This window comes from Rhipicephalus microplus, chromosome 7, assembly GCF_043290135.1.
Source record: "Rhipicephalus microplus isolate Deutch F79 chromosome 7, USDA_Rmic, whole genome shotgun sequence".
Taxonomy (NCBI): Eukaryota; Metazoa; Arthropoda; class Arachnida; order Ixodida; family Ixodidae; genus Rhipicephalus; species Rhipicephalus microplus.
In genome coordinates, this window is record NC_134706.1 from 100786485 (window position 1) to 100808253 (window position 21769).

At 46.6% G+C, this 21769-nt stretch overlaps 1 protein-coding gene across 3 annotated transcripts in view; it reads left to right on the top strand.

Moving 5' to 3' along the window:
* Positions 1-21769, top strand: part of LOC119186383 (uncharacterized) — a 96045-nt gene that overhangs the window by 55435 nt on the left and 18841 nt on the right. For 2 of the 3 annotated variants that reach the window (XM_075869534.1, XM_075869535.1), the window contains 2 exons: positions 1014-1160; positions 10284-10318. In XM_075869534.1, coding sequence (XP_075725649.1) covers positions 1014-1160; positions 10284-10318 — 182 coding nt within the window. The remainder of the gene's footprint in view (positions 1-1013; positions 1161-10283; positions 10319-21769) is intronic. The other variant, XM_075869536.1, reaches the window with a different exon arrangement.

The window sequence follows — 21769 nt, forward strand, 5'->3', positions numbered from 1 at the left end:
TGCTCCCATAAATGATTGTCACTTTTTGTTTCTGGCGTCAAACTAAACGATCAAATAATTCGATTTGCGATTAGTGTCGACAAACATAAATTACTAAGGCACCTATGTAAAAAGCGGTAAATCGCAATTGGCGAATCGCCAAGTAGCGAATTCTCAAATATTTCACAATACCAAGTCCAGAAAAAGGCTTTTTAGGTTCTGCTTGCACAATGAAGCGCTTTGTTCGTTCACGGCCCCACCACAGTGGTCTAGTGGCTAAGGTACTCAGCTGCTGACCCGCAGGCCGCGGGTTTGAATCCCGGCTGCGGTGGCTGCAATTTCGATGGAGGCGGAAATGTTGCAGGCCCGTGTACTCAGATTTGGGTATACGTTAAACAACCCCAGGTGGTCGAAATTTCCGGATCCTTCCAATACGGCGTCTCTCATAATCATATGGTGGTTTCGGGACGTTAAACCCCACATATTAGTCATATCAATTATTGTTGGTTCACTCCAGCACATCCCTGAAATTGGAAGGCTCCACTTAGTTCCAATGAACATATATTCGTCTTCGACTTCAAATTGTAGAACTCCTCTGAGTTATGCATGGTGTTACCTCAAGCAAATAATTTCATGCAAAAAACAACCTGATGTCGTAGCTCGTATAGCGACCACGCTCTCAAAGGCGGCATGAATATTTCAGTGTAGCGAGGGATATGCGCAATTACTGTAGGCCCCACTGAGGTTCGTGGGAAAAGTTTCTTGACCTAAGAGACGTGAAGAAAACGGAAAAAAAATTGTAAAATTCATAGGATATAATTGACGCATTTCAGGTAGTGGGAAGTTCATAGGATAGAAACGACGCAATTCAGTTCGTGAGACCTGTGTATTCGCGTGCGGCACAATTCTCATGGCCATAAAATATAATTTACGTTGCCCCGCAGTTGTAGAACCATTCATCCTTGACTTTGTAAATTATAATTTATAGGCCTTTTCGTAGAGATGAAATTGTTTTCTTTTTTGCTTTTGTACAGATACTAAAAAACAAGACTCCAATTGTTGTTATGAAAGGGTCCTATGAAGCGCAGAACCATCCAGCTTGTGAACAAACAGTGTTTCTTCCTAACAAATCAGACCCCGGATTTCACCACAATTTGACTCATCGTATGATTACACAAAGGGTAAGCCAAGAATGAACATGTGCAGCCACTACAACCCGCCTTTTGCATGCTCCACAGCAGATGCGTAGCCCCCCGGCGACGACTCTGGGAAACGATCTGTGCGGTGCCGTTACAGATGACGCCTGTTTCGGGTGGCACAGCCAATAAATTTATCAATAACTCTCGTTGTGTTAACTCAAAGCCGGCAACTTGTGCAACTCATCGATGCACTTCGGGAGGCCTGCCCAGCAGCATTTTTTTCCCCATTTCTGAGTCGTGAAACGCCGTGAGGTGCCAAAATTAAGGTGGAAGGTTGTGACAGCCTTCGATTCTGCGAGACAGTGTGAAAAGTAGTTCAATAAAGGTGTGTGTGTGTGTGTGCGTGCGCGCGTGTGTACTTGAGTGTGTGTTTGTGTGTGTGTGTATTTGCTGACATAATGATTATGTCAATTTTCCTGCAGCCCGCGGAACAAGTGTCCGCTTTGTGTCTGTCTCGTCGTTTAGCAGTGCAGAAGCGATGACGCTTGAGCTAACTTACTTAATACATGCATTCTGTATTTGCTTTTTTAATTATGACATCAAGATATTGTTAATTGGGCCATGGTTTACTTCGGTCTCAACGTAAAAACGCTGTTCCTTTTAAAGTCTTTTATATATCAGAAAAGAGTCGCTGTAAATTGTCCGCTTGAACATAATGATTGCGAGTGAGAGTATATTTTGTCACCTCTGATTGACAGACATTCAGTGGTTCGTTTCTGTTGCAGCGCGTTCATCGTGTAGAAAAAAGCAAAAAAAAACTGTTTGTGTGTATTTGCGTCACTTCCTCGTGGCGATTCGTAAATCTTGAGAAATTCCAACGCGCGTCTCTTTTGTCACCTTAGTGCAATGTTCACAGGTATTGAAGCTTAATCGGCGCGCTCCACTGCAAGGGTCATCAAAAGAGAATGTTTTGTCTGTAGACAGAATAAATAACACAATTACTTGACGTTATACGCGAGAGATTCAGCGTGTATGCGCTGCGTGCACATATGGACGCCATCTAGCACTAACTTGAAGAAAGGAAGTGTTTCTAGAACATAAAGCAAGTTTTAGCTGGTAGCACCGCGCAGTGTTATTGAAGCCTAGAAAACACCAGCATTTTCGGTCATAGTGTCGTATTTCCAGCGTCGCGTAATCAGCACTGCGTTTTTATAATCGCGTGTCTATGCATTTAGGAAATAAGGTAACACGCTACCTACATATATCTGACCCCGTACTCTTCCGCCAGTTCCATGTTTCGCCAGTCAACTTGGTCCTGTGCTTTGCTGCCACTTTTTGCCAGCAAACTTCCTCATCTCATGTGGCCACCTATCTGTATCCTCCTAACTCGCTTGTCTTCTCTGGAAATCCAGGCAGTTACCCTTAATGACCCGTGGTTATCCTGCCTACGCGCTACGTGCCCGGTCCACGTTCATTTCTTCATTTCAACTACAGTATCCTTAACCCCGGTTTGTTCTCTGACCCACTCAGCTCTATTCTTGTCTCTCAAGCTTGCAGCTGTAATTTTCTTTTCATCGCCCGCTGCGTCATCTTTAATTTAAGCTGAACCCTCTTTGTAAGCCTCCATGATTCTGTTCTGTAGGTAAGTACCAGCAAGATGCAGCTAGACTGATAGTTGGGCTAGTGGTGATACGTTATGGGCGGTAAAAGCGCATAAACTCACAGAACGAAGCGAAGGAACACAAACAAGTGCTGACTCTCGACTGAAAATTCATTGAAACATACAAATTATCTGAACAGATTCGGTAAACATACCGAACATGCGCAGAGGTGCCAGTGAGCGACCATGTCAACGTCATTAAAAATTTTACGCTGCAGGTTACTGCACAGGTGCGACAAAAACTAATTCAAGCAAACATGCTACGGATTTACATTTCTTCTTTTTCATGTAAAGATATCAATATATGACTAACGCAGTACTGCCCTTTTGGGTGTAGAATGCTTTTACAAGTTCTCTTTTCCCCTGATCACTATGTTTCAAGAGCACGGTCGTTTTATTGAACCAAGGCGTGCATCCACGCGTGTGGCAGTGCGAAGGATGACTCGCGGGCGTGCAGGTATTGAAGGTCCCCAAATGTTTGTTAGCCGTACATAGATACAGTGCTTTGTTTACTCAATATACACTTTTCACATTTTCTACACTACCCCTTATACACAGAGTAGTGAAACGTTCCTGTGTTTTACTCCGCATTTATTTTGGCTTGAGCTCTCCCTATACTGCATTTTGTTCACCATAGGGCACAATTTTCCTAATTTGTTCTTTTTCTGAAAGTGTTACCTGTACATCTTATTGTGATACCACGTTTTTTTTAGTCCATGAGATATTCAATGCTTGTAGGGCATGATTGCACATTTTTTGTGCTCTCTTGTTTTTTAACTTTTTTTCTCCCTTCTTGATCTGACGTATTAGACCTTCGCAAACAGAAGTGATAAGAGGCGTCAGGATGCCGGCTCCCTGAAGGTGACACACCTGTTCATAGAAGCTTTGTTCCGCCTAGTGCCTGCACGACTTCTGAATCGCAGTCCCCCGGCTAGACGTAGTGATGCCCTTCTTCACTCTTTTTGAATGACCTGATTGTAATTAATCCACAATTTTACTAATTTTGGGTTATACTGCCAACAAGGTTGGTGGTTAGCAAAAGTTATTATTATGTCTAGGAACTATAAGGCATGCTGTGAAGGCATTTGGCTGGTGAATATTTAGCCCTATCCCAGTTTTTTGAAATATCTGCAGGACCACTTCAACATCTATGAGCTCCTCGTTTTTGGGCGCTTCTATTAGATAATCATCCACATAACGGGCGACACGAACAACCTTCCACTCTAACTGCTTTGATAGTCTGAAATAAACTTTCCCAAGAAAGATGTCGCTGAGAACTGGTGCCACTCAAGACTCAATACAGACCCTACCTTTCGGAACCTTCGTTTACCCTTCCCAAACAATGAAGGTTGATTGCAAATAGAACATCAATATCTCTACAAACGTTTTCACCATCAAACCGTAATTGTTTTGAAAATTTCGCTCCTCGTTGTCTTCCGTAATGTATTCTTTAACACACTTCATCAGCTCTCGCTGTGGAAGGGAATAATATAATACTACTACGTCTACACTGAATGCCATGCATCCGTCAAACTTTGAACAATGTAATTCTTCCACAATTACCTGCGAGTTGTTCATTTTGAATGGATCCTGCAATTTTAGTTTTTCTAGTTGCTTCTGCAAAAAGGATGAAACGATCAATTGTCACGTGCCTCTTTCGGAAACAATAGTGCAATAAGCTGCTTCGTTTTATGGGTCTTTACCGTAAAAAAAGTTCGCCTGAGCCTTCGCTACACTCTTAGATAGACTTTCTTGGTTCATTTGCGGGAAGAAGTTTTTTGCGCTTTACGTAACTTTTTTTCACCTTCCTCTACCCAGAAATTTTTCACCGGAGCCACAGATGCTTTCTCAAAACACTGTCCCTCAGTCAACACTACAAAAAAGCCTTCTTCATTCAAGATCAACAACTTCAACTTTTTTTTTGCTCGAGAATTCGGCAACAGATTATATGTGTATGCTTTTCTTTTTTGTCTCTTTTTGACTACGCATAATGACATCTGCACATTCAGACACACACCTCGTCATCTCATCCTCCGTAATCTGCTGAAAAAAGGTTCTCGCTAAGTCTACCTCTTCAACGGCGCTGAGCCGCGGTTGCACGTAAAACTTTGGGCCGAGATTAAGAGCCTTCAGGTGCTCTTCCGGTGTCGCTGTACCGGCTAGGTTCAAGACCTTGCCCGAAGGACTTGTCCTCCCGTTGCACTTCCGTGCTCGTGGTCTTGCTGTCCCCTAAAGAAACACAGTCAACGAATCGCTGGTTCAACACCATTTACCATATCTCCTTTTCCCCTCTTTTCTTCCACACTGTAGTACGCAGATTGCCCTTCGGCAGTCCTTAAGCAGTCTTGTCTGGCTCCGTTATTCATATCTCCGAATTCGTCACAACCGCTTTCTGTGCACTACTTAGAGTTGTACCCCACCACACATGGTCATTAGTTCCTCTGGCCACGTCTCGTGGTGCATGTTTCACGACAGAACTTTTGCGCGACATTCGCAAGGGGCTATTCCTGCGGCCAAAAAGGCTGTGTCCTGAAAAAATACGTTAAGACGACAAAAAAAAGGCCTTGCAGAAGAAATAAACTGAAACAAGACTGAGAGTTGGGCTAGTTGGTGATACATTATGGGTGATAAAAGCGCACAAACTCATGGGACGAAAAAAAGGGACACAGACAAGGACTGGCTCTCAACTGAAGGTTTATTGAAATATACAAATTATCTGAACACATAAGATAAACATACAAAACATGCGCAGAGAGGCCAGCGAAACCCGCGTCGACGTCATCAACAATTTTACGCTCCGGGTAAATGCGCATGCGTGACAGGAGTCGGTTCAAACAAACCTTCTACTGATTATAATTTCTTCTTTTTCGTTAAAGATATCATTGTTTGACTAACGCAGAACTCCCCCTTTTTTATACATAGAAAGTTTCCACAAGTTCTGTTGTTCCCTTACAACTGTGTGTGGTGGGGGGGGGGGGGGGGGTTGGTGCACGCTTTCGTTCAATGAATCGACAACGTTCGGCAAACATAGTGTTCCGGTGGTAAACAAACTTGTGGAAGAAGTTTACATCAAACAATAAGGGGAGTACTGCGTTAGTCAAACATCAATATCTTCGCATAAAAAAGAAGAAATCTTAATCAGTAGCATGTCTGTTCGTATTCCATTTTGAAGCATTAATTGAAGCAATAAAGATCATGCAGCATCATTTGCTATCACAAAGACGTCTTCTCTCCTTTTGCGTTGCTACCACGCTTTTGCGAGTGATTTCACGGCAATTCGTGACTCGAGCTGCGAACTCTTCTAGGAACGAGGTACAGCTTGGAGCTGAAGCAAAGAAGAATGCCGTGTGTAATACGGAGGGAGCAGATTGTTCATACACGAGGAAAAATGGGCTGTAGCCAGTGGATCGTTTTATCGCAGTATTGTAGGTGAAGGTGACCAACTGTAAAATGTTATCCCAGTTATCGTGGTGAGTATATAGGTACGCGAATATCGTGCCAGAGAGCGTTCAGTGGAAGTGCTCAGTAACGTAATTTTTCTGCGAATAGTATGCAGAAGTGGTTTGATGCATTGTATTACATACCCGCCGGACTTCCTCGAGATCCTAGGAAATGGAGGTTTTCCCATGGTGATTTGAAAGAAGGTGAGGGACTTCGATATGATTGACTACGAGAATAAGTCGGTGACTTCCGTGGTGGTAGCAGAACGAAGAGACGTCTGCGGCAAAGGACCATACAAGTCTCTTCCAATAAATTTAAATCGTGTCGTTGGATAGAGAAGAGGCTGAAGAAAACCAGCAGGCAGGGATGGGGGTCACTTACTGGGCGAACATGACGTGCACGAGCCCACACATTTGCCTACCGTTGTGAACGATACAGGCCAGAAGCAACAGCTCTTGATGTCGTCGTAGGTCTTGTGGCAACCTGGATGACCGGCAGCAATATCATCGGGAAATACTTTAAAAACTCGAAGATGAAGGCAGCGGGGAAGAACTGGCACCCACTTGTTACCAGTAGGATGGTGAATGTAGCGCTGTAGGACACCGTTCTTGCAGCGTAATTGTCGAAGCTGGGGTCGCAAGCGGCTGTTGGTGTGCTTTAGTAGTTTCGCGAAGGTGATTATTAAAATCCCGACAGTGGGATTCTGCGAAAAGAAGTAAATGTAAATTGGAGTTCGAAAATAGCTTATTGGCTGCAGCGATGCGAGCGATACGTGCTGTGAGGCAGGCTGGGCGTCAGAGGCATTTATCCGTGATGTGGTTGACGTGATGTCGAGAGAGAGCGAAAGTCAATATCAGGACAGCGCATCGGCATCGTGATGACAATTGCCAGACTTGTACGTGATGGTAAATTATCCAGCGCAGTATCCAGCATTATAGACGTTCTGACATACTCTTCGTAGAAGACAGCTAGCACAGTGCGTGATGGTCAATGACAATGGTGACTTGCTGACCGTAGAGGTTTGGGCGGAATTTGTGTAACGACCAGTCAATACCCAGGCACTCCTGCTCCTTGATGGTGTAGTTCACTCAGCTGTCGACAAAGTGCGGCTAGCGTAGGCCTCAACGTGCTCTATAGAGGTGGGATCGCGATGCGAAAGAACTGCTCATATGTCTTGCGCGCTTGCTTCAGTGTGGAGTATTGTGAATGTTCTCTCGTCGCAGTGGTGAAGCAGTGGTCTGGAAGTCAGGCGTTCTTTCAGAACCACAAATACGGACTCGCAGTCGATAGACCATGAGAAAGGATCACCAGCGGCCAATCTCTTATTTAGTGGAGCCGCTATGGTAGCAAAGTTGCGTACACTTTGACGAAAGTAGGATGCAAGAACAAGAAAGCAGCGCGACGTCTGTTGGTTGGATGGTCGAAGGAACTGTAGCACAGCTGCGATATTCTCAGAGTCTGGATGAATTCTGTCTTATGAAACGACGTGACCGAGGACGTTAATACATTAGCTGGCCAATGTTAGCTTTTCGGATTGATCTGAGGGCCATCCTGAGAAATACATTGAAGTACTTTGTCTATTATTTCAAGATGTTGAGTAAAAGTAAACGAAAAAAACAACAATATCATCTAGGTAGCAAAGGCAGGTCTTCTATATTAGCTCATGAAGAACACAATCACTCATGTGCTCAAACGTGCCTGGAGGGTTGCACAAACTGAATGGCATTACATGAACCACGAAATTCAAAAATGTCGTCCGGCTTAGCAAAGGTAGGTTTTTGATTGTCAGCTTCTGTGAAGGGAATTACCCAGTAGTCTAATCGTAGGTCAAGGCACGAAAAATATTTCACCCCTTTAAGTGCGTCTAAAGCCTTATCAATAAGGGCGGTAGGATACACGTCCTTGTGTGTGATTCAATTTGATGCTCGATATTCAACGCAAAAACAAGCGGAGCCTTATTTTAACTAAATGGCCGGAGATGTTCAGGAACATGAAGAAGACTGTATTATATTTTGGGATAACCTTTCGTTCACTTCTTGCTTAATTATTTTTCTCTCTGATTGCGATACCCGATATGGTCGACGGCATACCACACGAGAACCGTCACTTTCAATGTGATGAGCAGCCACGGAAGCCTGACTCAGTGTTTTGGCACCGTTGTCGGAGCAGCCTTTGTGTTAATCCTTAAGGGCCGATAGCGCTTCAGACTCTTCAACTGTGAGGTCTGAACTGATGACAGCTCGAAAAGAGAAAGAAGTTGAACCTGAAGCTGGTGCTGGTGACCAAGACGGTTAGAGGGCCGCGATAGAGGTCAGTGAATAGGTGTCGATCACTGCCACCATCATTCCCTTGGGCAGCAGCATCAATTATGCAGTTCTGTCGCAAACGCGTTGAAGAGCGCGGCCACGGCGAAGCTGGTACAGGAAAGAGGCGATGAAAAATTTAGGTGAGGTGCAGCGAAAAGAAGGCGCAACTAGTGCATCATCATCGGCTACTTAGATATATGTGACAGCAATCACGTATTCGTGACCAGGGCGCAGGACGCAGTCTTCCACAATGGCAAAGCTCGAGATCGATGTTAACAATACTGGAATGGGCGCATTCATTGCATCCCTAATGTGAACGACGTTCTCTTAAAGAATATAACAGTGGCCACCAAATGTAGAAAGTCCCAACCAAGGATAACTGCACGTACGCACGTGGGAAACACAGTCATCTCGACGTGGTAACGTATGCCATAGGTTGAAACGCAAGGGGTACATTGCCCGTCGGGTTGAATCAGCACGTTATTCGCGCCACGCAACGCAGGTCCCACATAAAGTGTGCTGATTTTACGGAACCGCGAGCACAGGTCAGTCCGCAGAACAGAAGTGGCTGCACCGGTGTCCACAAATGCTTGCACAGGAATACCGTTAGGAGTCACTGACAACAATGGCTAAGCGAGCAGGAGGTAGTTGTGACGGTAGATGGGATGCAGTTCTTCCTCCAAAAACTGCAATCCTTAGTTTTTCTAATGCTGTTATACAGGGCGGGAGATGTTGGAACAAAGCGGAGATGCGGAGAAGTGGTAGGGCATTGGAGAGCGTCGTCTAGAGGAGCGGTAGTCCTGATGTTGACGAGGAAGTACTGGAGGAGATGGAGACCGGTACTGCATGAACGAGTAGGTGTTTGGACCTTAAAGAAATGGTCTTCAGAACTGGTCTCTCTCTAACTCAGCATGGCCTCGTCGTTCCTCTTGCAAGCGGTGACGGCAGTAACGAGAAATGTGGCCTCGTATACCGTAGTGAAAACACACAGGACGTGATGGACGCTACTGAAAATACGAGGGTGCAGCAAGCATTTCATGCGCTACAGCCAAATGGCCACAAGCAATATCAGTGTACCCAGATGTTGGGGAAGCAGAAGAAATCGCAACAATTTCCGCATATGTGGGAATCACAGTTTGAGGAATCATTGCTACCAATGTTCTCTCTGATGCCACACCAGCGTATGTGGGTATCGGGTGGGCTAGCGGAGCAACCAGTGCTGTCGTTGTCGCCATTGTAACCAACTCCTGCTTAACCAATTGCTGTTTTGTCTCGTTAGGGGTAGACTTCCATAAAATTTTGACCTAATCATATGGTGGCTTTGAGACGTTAAACCCCATCCTTTATTACTATGAAATTTCGACCCTCTGCTGTTCCTGTATATGCACTCGTATCGCACAACTCACGGTGCTGTAGCGTTTGTTACCAACAGAAATAGGACCGTCGCTGCTAGCATCGAACCCATGACTACGGGTCCGGAGCGCTATATTCACTACACCACCACCACAGAGGACGTGGGAAGAATTTTATACGACGAACTATTATGCATAATTTCTTCAACTGTCCGCGAATACCAACAATACATAATGAACACCGACAACTTCGATCAGCTGAAATTTCATTCGATGCTACAAAGTGCGATGAAGTTTCGCTAATTTTTCCTGCAGACTATTTCATTGTAATGTCGGTCTAGGTTACAACTGACGTGACAGTACTGAGAACCATGACATATAAAAAACTTTTTTATTGCTTTTCAAGCAGCCACATATAATGCTTGGACCATGGAACAAGCGGTAAGCATTTTTCAGATGTCCTTTACTCCTATTACATTTATTTTCAAATATTTCCTTTTGATATGAAAACTTATAGAAAAGCCCCCCATAGAAACACCTATCGCATAACATGCGATAAGTTTTCAACCGGAAAAAATTATATCATTATGTTGACTAGCTTAAAATGCGATTATTTTATAATCCAACTTTGGCTGCATTGTGTAGGTACTGCTATATTATGTTAGTTCTGCTCGAAACCAAGTTTCTGCTGCTCTAAACGTATACGTTCTCCAAGATGTAAAATAGCTCTTTTTTGATTGTCTTCAGAGACGGTCAATAAAAATAGGATAGGTTCGTCGAATACTGCAATCGTAGTAAAAAAAAATCAGAGTATATTCAAAAATGGAGAGATGATAAGTGGGCGAAGCTCCAGGGGATCATGACGGGAACCGTTAATCCCCAGTACATTTCTCTCTCAAACATACAAAAATGTGAAAACACGTGGGCAACATATAAAATGTTCTTTTATTGGTCGCATATGGTATTGAGGTGCGGACTCCGTTATCTCTTCTTTAGGCTATCTTGTTATCAGTGCAAAGCAACGCCGATGTTTCTTGGATGGAATGTACTCGGATGTTCGCGAAGACGAGGTCTATTCTAGTCCCCCTGGAGACTTCATCGCGAGCGTAGGTCTGCTAACAATTGCTTCGGTTTGAGTGGGTAGCAATAGGAGTACGAAACGCTCACTGCAGATACCTTGCCTGGCACTAATGAATCTTTGATATAGAGGAAATCAAGAACACATGGTTATAATAGACGACGAAATTTCACTGCAGTGCAGCGATGGCGTTGGCGGGACTGTTCAGTGTTGATGCTTGTAATCTTTGTCAAATTACTGTGGAATCAGAAGCGGTTGCAAACCTTGCAGATGTGCCCAAACTTTCGGTCGAGGAAACGGCCCCCCTATTGTCATGTAGCGATTACCTTAGGTGTTTTGCAGCCGCTTCCCGTGCTCTTGCCGTCGTTGGAACCTCTTTTCCGACACTGCCATCCGACTGCAGCTTCGTGAGCCCCCGTCGTCTCTGGATCGGCTTGCCTAAGTTCTGTGCCATTGCAGCCTCTGTGTGACAGCGGTTACACGTTCGTTTTCAATCATGGCAGCAAAATATGTGTTATTTTCGACGTCCTTATTCTTCGTCTTTATCAGCCATAGGAGGTACATCGCTATCAGCAGAGTGATGAATGATGATGATGATGATGACGATGACGTTCATGATGATGATGATGATCAATGTTACTCTGGCACACACCCACAAAGGGGGATCGGCAAAGAACTGGGCTGCAGGATCTTAAGTAATAGGCTTATGGTTTTTCAAACACCAAGTAATTTTGGACTGAAAGAAATTATATAGAAAGAAAAGACAAAAAGTGAAAAGTGAGTATCTCTGAGCAGGGATCGATGCAGGCTACAGACGCAATTTGAGGCAGAGGTAATGATGGGTCTAAAACGAATTATATATATATATATATATATATATATATATATATATATATATATATATATATATATATATATATATATATAAGGTAAAGAAGTGTATACCTAAGGGCTCGTTTTTCCGTGTTTTTAACACAATATTAATGAGATATAACAGACAGTAATGCCAAGGAATGTACAGGGAAAGTTATTAGAACCAACGGAATGTAAATAAAAAGAAAGAAAAGTGGATGAAAAAATAACCAGCCGTGAGCAGGAAACGAACCTACGACCTTCGAATAACGCGTTCGATGCTCTAACCACTGAGCTACCATAGCGGCCTTCCCTCCATCCACTTTTTTGGGTTTATATGTGAATTTAGAAGTAGGAGTGACAGTCAGCACCATCTATAAGCCAAACAACGAGTGTGAAAACACTCTTATGCGCATTTTTGCGTCACGTAGCACGTGAACTTATTATGAGCGGGCAGCTGATCAATTGTCCCTCTTTATACAACCTAAACACACCAAGTCTGCCAGTACGAGACCCTCGTTCAATGAAATAAAAGAAAGAAGTGTATACCTAAGGGCTCGTTTTTCCGTGTTTCTAACACAATATTAATAAGATATAACAGACAGTAACGCCAAGGAATGTACAAGGGAAGTTATTAGAACCAATGAAATGTAAATAAGAAGAAAGAAAAGTGGATGAAAAAAAAACCAGCCGTGAGTAGGAACGGCTGGTTATTTTTTCATCCACTTTTCTTTCTTCTTATTTACATTCCATTGGTTCTAATAACTTCCCCTGTACATTCCTTGGCATTACTGTCTGTTATATCTAATATATATATATATATATATATATATATATATATATATATATATATATATATATATATATATATATATATATAAATATTGTAGCGATGCTGACGCCGACAGGTTAAAAAAACAAGCGTCTTTATTAGGGCGAACTTGTGCCCACGATTCTAAAAACTATGGTCGTCAAGTTCGAGTAGCCGAGTGGCACAGATCTGACTAACTTCCTCTTCCTCGTTGATGAACGTCCAAACGCGTGGCGCATGCCAGCCGAGCCGGGTCTTGCTGGTGCTGGTGACGATGATTGTGGCGGGCTACTTGAATGTGGCGAACCTGTCGCAGCATTGCCCCCCTCCTCAGACGCATCGTCCCGATGCTTAAGACAGTGAAAAGATACACGCGCACTCTCACTCGTTTTTCGACGATCTGTCATGATAGGGCTTCATGCGGACTACGTGGACCACTTCCGTGGGATTGCGGCGTCTTGAACTCACGTGTCCAGCGGACCTAACTTCATAAGTGACGTTGCTGATACGGTTGAGTACTTCATAAGGGCCGAAGTATCGGCAAAAGAGCTTTTCAGAGAGTCCGCGGCGGCGCACTGGTATCCATATCCACACTTTGTCACCGTGATGATAAAGTGTGTCACTGCGTCGCTTGTTGTAGCGACTAGAATCGACGTGCTGTTGGTGGCGTATTCGGTATCTTGCCATTTGCCGTGCTTCTTCGGCTCTTTGCAAGAAGTCATCTAAGTCAGGTGGATAGCTGCTTTCGTCCTGTAGTGGTAACATGGCATCCAGCGGGGTGGTCACTCTTCGGCCGAATACTAGGTCGAAAGGGGCAACGTGGGTTGTTTCTTGAACGGCTCTATTATATGCGAATGTTACGTAGGGTAATATTTCGTCCCACTGTTTATGTTCAACATCAACATACATTGATAGCATGTCGGTCAGAGTTCTGTTGAGGCGTTCGGTTAAGCCATTTGACTGAGGGTGATACGCCGTTGTTCTTCTGTGATCGGTATTTGTCATGCGCATCAGGCATTGCATTAGGTCTGCAGTAAATGCGGTGCCCCGATCCGTAATAACGACGATTGGCGCACCATGTCTGAGCACTATGTTGTTCACAAAGAACTTGGCGACTTCGGCAGCTGTCGCACTGTATAGAGAGTCAGTTTCAGCATAACGGGTGAGATAGTCTGTGGCTACGACTATCCATTTCTTGCCTGCACGCGATGTCGGCAAAGGTCCTAGGAAGTCCATGCCGACTTGTTGGAATGGGGCATCTGGAGGGTCTATTGGCTGGAGAAGGCCGGCTGGTTTTACGGGTGGAGTTTTGCGCCGTTGACATTGACGACAAGTTTTCACGTAGCGCTGCACTGATGCGAGCAACTTAGGCCAATAGTATTTCAGGCGAATCCTGGCGAATGTTCGGCTCACACCCATGTGTCCAGATGTTGGCTCGTCGTGGCATGCGTGCAGAATTTCCTCTCGCATGGCTGTGGGCACGACTAGTAAAAACGTTTCACCATTAGGGTCGAAGTTCCTCCTGTAAAGGACACTTCCTCGAAGGCAGAACGCGGAGAGCCCTCTGGAGAATATGCGAGGGACTTGAACGTCGAGACCCTGCAGGTGTTGTATAAGTGCCAGCAAATCCGGGTCATCTCGTTGTAGTTGAGCGATTTTGGATGTGTCGACAACGCCTAGAAACGGGAAGGCGTCCTCTTCAGGTACACTTGGATCGACGGGAGAGCGTGACAGGCAGTCGGCATCGCTGTGTTTCCTTCCCGATTTGTACACGACCGTAATATCATACTCCTGCAGCCTAAGGCTCCATCTTGCTAGTCGACCTGACGGGTCCTTGAGATTTGCCAGCCAGCCTAGAGCATGGTGGTCACTGACAGCTCTGAACGGTCTACCATAAAGGTAGGGTCGAAACTTGTTTATGGCCCAGATGACTGCGAGGCACTCTTTTTCAGTTGCAGAGTAGTTTGCCTCAGCTTTTGATAGTTTGCGGCTGGCATAGGCTAACACTTTCTCTTGACCATTTTGCCACTGGACAAGGATGGCGCCGAGGCCGACATTGCTGGCATCGGTATGGACTTCTGTGTCGGCTGTCTCATCAAAATGGGCAAGTATTGGTGAACCCTGTAGTCGTTTCCTTAATTCGTCAAAAGCTTTCTGTTGTTCGCTTTCCCACGTGAAGGGCACGTCGTCTTTTGTCAGTTTTGTAAGAGGTTCCGCAATCTTTGAGAAGTTTTCCACAAATCGTCTATAATAGGCACATAAACCCAAAAATCGACGCACTGACTTTTTGTCTTTGGGTGTAGGGAACCTCTGAACAGCGGCTGTCTTTTCGGGATCGGGACGAACACCCTCGGAACTAATGACATGTCCAAGGAATCGCAGCTCTTCGAAGCCGAAGTGGCATTTTTCGGGTTTGATCGTCAATTTCGCTGACCGGATGGCTTCCAATACTGTGCGTAGTCGTTCTAGATGTTTGTCGAACGTTGCAGAGAATACCACCACGTCATCCAAATACACTAGGCATGACTGCCATTTCAATCCAGCGAGGACAGTGTCCATCATTCGCTGGAACGTCGCTGGTGCGGAACAGAGGCCGAATGGAAGCGCTTTGAATTCGTAGAGGCCATCTGGTGTTACGAATGCCGTTTTTTCACGGTCCCGCTCGTCGACCTCTATTTGCCAATATCCGCTTTTCAGATCTAAGGAGGAGAAAAACTTTGCGGATCGCAACCGATCTAATGTATCGTCGATACGTGGCAAGGGGTAGACATCTCGTTTAGTTACACTGTTCAGTTTTCTGTAGTCGACGCAGAATCTAAGTGTGTTGTCTTTCTTCTTAACGAGCACTACGGGAGACGCCCATGGACTATTCGAAGGCTGGATGACATCATCAGAAAGCATCTCCTCCACTTGCTTCTTGATAATTTCCCGTTCTTTCTGTGACACCCGATATGGATGCTGGCATACAGGCATCGTGTCGTCTTGCGTTAAAATTCTGTGTTTCGTGATTGACGTGCGCTGGACCTTCGAGGTACTTGAAAAGCAATCAGAGAATTCTTTTACCAAGGCGTAAATCTGTTTCTTCTGACTGTCCGGAAGGCTCTGATTGACGGTCACGGATGTGTCGATGTTGCAGCCCACTGGTCGAGTGGTTGATGTCGTTAAGCTGCATAGTTCGGTCGCCATACAGAAGTCGTGTAAATAGGCGATAGCCGTGCCTTGAGCGATGTGTTGAAGCTCATTGGAGAAATTTGTGAGTAGTACGTCTGCACGGCCATTCGTCAAGTGAACAAGACCCCTAGCTACGCAGACACCTTTGTTCAAAAACAGTCCTACATTTGTATCCGCTATGCCTTCGCGGTTGTACAATGCATCATTTTCTACGAGCACCATTATACTGCAGCGTGGCGGCACAGTTACGTCATCATGAACAACGCGTAGAGCAGTTAGGCGTCGTTCCTCAGATTCCTCCACAGGTATAGCTCGTTCAGTCGAAAACGACACGCTGGACCTACGCAGGTTAATTACGGCGCCATTAGCTCGCAAAAAATCCATTCCTATAATGAGTTCTCTTGAACATTCTGGCAGCACAATGAAATCGGCCACGTAAATAAAGCCCCGTATTTCAAGTCTTGCAGTGCATCTGCCAAGGGGCGTAATAATGTGACCGCCTGCCGTGCGTATCTGCGATCCACTCCACTGTGTCACAACTTTGTTTAGCTTTTTCACCATCTTGTGACTTATCACTGAATAATCAGCACCGGTGTCGACTAAGGCATTCAGCTCCCATCCTTCCATTCTCAACCGCAAATCTGAAGTAACGTTTTCGTTGCGGCACCCATCTACCGGAAATACACCGTCATCACCCTCAAACCAAATTGGAGGATCTTTGTAACTGACGTTATCAGCGGCCTCACCTCCACAGGTCGCTTGCTTCAGTTTTCCGGGTGTGGACTTGGAGAGCGATGACCAGGCAGCTTTGAAGGTGTACGTGGGCTGGATGACCGGTAGCGCATAGGCGATGGTGACCGTGACCGGTGTTGGCGTAGAGTTGGCGAGTTCCGGCGCGTCGACAAGTACTCCTCAATCTCCGCTGGTCGTTCGCCGTTTCGGGGGCACGGTGCATATGACGGGAAGCCTCTTAATCCAGCCTGTCGGTAAGGACAGAATCTGTACAGATGACCCGCTTCCCCACAATGAAAACACAGAGGCCTGCGCTCGTGATCACGCCAGACGTCACTTTTCCTGGGCCTACGCTCCACATAGTGATGTGTGCTACGTGCTCCTGGGGGCAGATAGGTAGCTGTCGGTTCCCGTGGACGAGGTGCGCTGCATGCCGCAGGTGGGAGAGGAGTCGTTGCCATCGCAACTGCTGCATTGCTGTGTACCGTGGGTTGTCTGACAACCTCGGAGTATGTTCGGATAGGTCGAACTGGCTGCAGCTCACGCTCTGGCTCTCGTATCACCTGCCTCAGTTCGTCACGAATAACGTCCGTAACAGATAGTGCAGTTGAAGTCTGGGGCATATGCAGTCTGCTCAGTTCTTCTCTGATAACAGATCTAATTAGCTCTCGCAGGGCTTCAACGTCGTTTCGCACGCCTCCGGGAAATACCTGTGCAGATGCGCAGTTAAGATTCCGGTTGTACTGCCGAGCCCGCTGTTCCAGTGTTCTTTCGATGGCCGTCGCTTCCGAGTAAAACTCAGCAACCGTGCTCGGAGGGTTGCGGACGAGAACGGCGAACAGCTCTTGCTTCACTCCGCGCATTAGATGGCGCACCTTCTTATCCTCAGCCATGTTGTAATCCGCACGCTTGAACAGGCGGACCATGTCCTCAATGTACATAGCAGCACTCTCGTTTGTTAGCTGGTTTCTCGATTGAAGAGCTGCCTCCGCCTTTTCTTTCCTGTCTATGTTCGCGAACGTAGCCACCGCTTGTCGTCGAAATACCTCCCAGGTAGACAACGAGGTTTCATGGTTCTCAAACCATGTCTTCGCGAAGTCTTCCAGGGCGAAGTATACGCGACGGAGCTTCTCTCTTTCGTCCCATCCATTCAAGCTCGCTACTCTCTCGAACAGGTCCAACCAATCTTCAACATCCTCGTACGAGTCGCCGTGGAAAACTGGCGGCTGGTGCGGTTGGCTAATGAACACTTGTGCCGGTGTTACCTGGCTAGTCATAGTGGTGGCATCCATCGTTTGAATTCCCCTTGGTATGAAGTGAAGAGGACCGAACTCAGGTGAGTCACCTCGAAGACGGCGACTTGCCCTCTGGTGTACAGGAGTCACTTCCACGGGGTTGATACGCTGGTCGTCGGGGCTACGCTGTCTTGAGCTCGTGGGGCTTCGATTCATATACCCAGCACCTCCACCAGAAATGTAGCGATGCTGACGCCGACAGGTTAAAAAAACAAGCGTCTTTATTAGGGCGAACTTGTGCCCACGATTCTAAAAACTATGGTCGTCAAGTTCGAGTAGCCGAGTGGCACAGATCTGACTAACTTCCTCTTCCTCGTTGATGAACGTCCGAACGCGTGGCGCATGCCAGCCGAGCCGGGTCTTGCTGGTGCTGGTGACGATGATTGTGGCGGGCTACTTGAATGTGGCGAACCTGTCGCAGCAATATATATATATATATATATGTATATATATATATTTATATATGATAAATGGCATAGTGGCGTACCGGGCGGCTCGTCATCTTTGACATCGTCATGATGCATGGTGGATAACTAGCATGTGCTATGCCGTGATGATAGAAAGATTGTAAGGTCTGCAACGCGCTTTTTCATTATTTTCATCAGCGCCCTTGTCAGCGTCATCGCGGAACAACGGCAGACATAACTTCACCTAAGGTGCTTCACCTCTGAAAGATGATTTTTTAGAAGTGAAGCTACTTAAGGCGTGGGCTGAGCGACCAGTCGTAATTGTGTGTAGCCACTTCTCTTTAGTTCTTAATCCTGCCGCAGAGGGCTGTACTTGTACATATAACGAAAGGCATATTTGCTGAAAATTGCAAAGGGTACGATATGAAGGATGTTACTTGTAGTATCATAAATAATAAATTATACAGCATATTCATGAAGGGAATGATGTTGAGTGGGACGAAGCGTCCGTCAGCCCATCCGCGCTTCCATCCGTCCGCTCGTTCTTGCTTCCATCCATCTGGGCGTCCATCCGTCCGTCCGTGCGTCTATTCGTGCGTCCATCTACTCGTGCATCAATCCATGCATCCGTTTGTCCATCCGTGCGTCCGTGCGTGTAATCATCCGTCCGTTCGTGCATCTATTCATTCATCCGTGCGTCGGTCCATCCATCGGTGTGCCTGTTTATTTGTGCATCTGTCCATGCGTCTGTCCATCCGTCTATCCGTGCGTCTGACCCTGCGTTCATCCATGCGTCTGTCCTGGCGTTCATCCCTGCGTTCGTCCCCACGTCCGTCCATCGTCCGTCCCTGCGTAAAACATACAGACATCAGACTGACGCAACCAGCGGGTGATTTATGGTTTGCCAATAAAAAGTGTGATACACTCAAGGCAGAGGTGGCTCGCGCTCGAAGACGGAACCGTGAAGTGCTAGCACGCGAGAAAATAGGATTGATGTCACACGAAGACGTTGGCAATCGCGTGCTTATCGGCGGCGTCATTAAGGGGCGCGGTGAAGGAAAATGAAGCTGTTTTGGCGCCCACGCGCATTCAGAAGGTTTGTGACTAGACAAGGCTGTAGAGTGGTGTGCGCGCAAGATGGCGGTGGCTCGCACTCGAAAACAAACCCCGATGTGTGAGTGCGTGAGGCAGAAGCGTGCCGTGAAGCTGCGTGGCGGCGCGTACAAGATCCTGGCGTACAAGAACAGGAGGGCGACGCGGCGCGGCGTGCGGAACCAGCTTTCCTCCACCGTTCGTCATTAGGTCCTTGGATATAATTTCATTTTTTTAGAAACCGAAAAAGTGGAAACTTGTGAGAAAAAACGCAATCATGCAATACGTTCTCCCAGTAACTTCTTTATGGGAAATAATAATGATGCCAGCTAGGTCTAAATTATTTTAAAGTCTCAGTAAAACATACCAGAAATACCTTTACTGTGTTTAACAATATTGCTACGTAGCTGACGTATCAGCAGTCAGAAGACGACAACGAGGAAGTGGTCTGTCGGTTGTGAGTGCTGTCTTCTATCTTAGTCAACGCCATACGCATCAGATTGAATATAGATTTTAAATAGACACTTTTCGTGTTATTTTTACGTAACATCTTTGTGGTGGACGTGCTGGGTACTTCCCCGTCTTCATCACGAAGCTCCGCAACGGCCGCATCATCATAGGTCTAACCATGTCACAGGTTGAACAACCATCGTCTTCGCCACCTGCCCCTACCGTGACTTCTACATACGTCGTTCTACCTCCTGCTTATGATCCCGGTGTATTTTCTGGTCAGGATAGCATTGACGTCGACAAATGGATCAACCGGTACGAACGGGTCAGCGCAAGCTATAGGTGAGACCCGACTCTTATGCTTGCCAATGTGCTTTTTTACCTCGATGGCCCACCGCGAGTGTGGTTCTAGACGCACGAAGCGGAGATTACGAGCTGGGACTCATTTAAAAAGAAGATCCACGACCTTTTTGGTGACACCGTTGGGCGGCAGATAGCAGAGCGGAATCAACTGGCGGCTCCTGCACAGACGTCAACGGAGTCGTACGTCGCGTACATTCACGACGTCATCGCCCTATGCCACCAGATTGACGAGCACATGAGTGAGTCTGAGAAAGTGACCCAAGTGCTGAAAAGCATAGCAGACGACGCATTTGTTCTTATAGTTCACAACAACGTTGCCACCGTTGACGCCATCATTAAAGAGTGCCGGCGGCTCGAAGAAGCCAAGAGCCGCCGTATTACTCAGCAATTCACCCGGCTGCCCAACACGGCCGCAACCTCATCGTGTGAAGCCGCCCGCCAGTCCCCCACGTATGACAACGTCACACGCAATGTTCGTTGGGAAATCGAAGCCGCCTGTCCGTCTCCTCTTCAGCCACCCGTTTTCGCAACGCTCGCCTCCGACCAACAACAGCCGTCCGCGGCGTTAATACAAGCTGTGGTGAGGCAGGAGTTTGCGAACCTCGGCCTTCCATCAGCATGTCCCTTGACTCACCCTGAAGTCCCGTCCTACTCCCGAGGACACGCTCACCGTTCACCTCCAACTATGCCCTTCCGTAACCCTTTGGTATAGCGAACACCCGACGACCGGCCTATTTGTTTTTCCTGCCACCAGCCTGGACACGTTTCTCGCTATTGCCGCTGCTGTTGTTCATACCAACCACGTCAGACATTCTCTACCTCGGCGCTCATGCATCCGACGACCCCTCGACGTTCAGTCGCTGCACCCTTCAATTTCTATTCGTCGTCATCTTATGGGCCTAGCCTCAGCGTCATCTTAATGTGCCAGTTTCTTCAGATTGGTGATGAACAACGTCGTGATGCTTCTCTGCGACAACTTATTTACCGTCTCGATTATGCTCCGAATGACACGTCACTTCGCATGTACGTCCTCCTGAATGGCACGCTGTACCATCGTAGCTTCCAGCCAGATGGCCCTGAACTCCTTCTTGTCGTGCCGAAAAATTTGCGTTTAACCGTGCTGCACGAGCTTCACGATGAACCAACTGCTGGTCATTTGGGCGTATCTCGGACGTACGACTGCGTGCGTTGCCGCTTCTTTTGGCGCGGTCTCGCCTGGTGCGTTCGCCGTTACGTGTCCTCTTGTGATAAATGCCAACGTAAGGAGCGACCTACTGCGCCCCCGGCTGGACTTCTTGAACCGATGTCAATCCCAACTGAACCTTTCTTCTGTGTTGGTATAGATCTTCTCGGTCCTTTTCACGAGTGAAAATCGGGCAACAAGTGGGTCGCCGTTTCTATAGACTACGCGACTAGGTATGCCATCACTCGAGCGCTCCCCACCAGCACCGCTACTGACGTTGCAGACTTTTCGCTCCACAATGTCATCCTACACCATGGCGCTCCTCGCCAATTACTCACGGATCGCGGCCGTGCATTTTTGTCCCGTGTGATTGACGATCTTCTGCACTCTTCCTCGACGCACCATAAGCTGACCACTTCCTACCATTCCCAAACAAATGGCCTTACCGAACGGCTAAA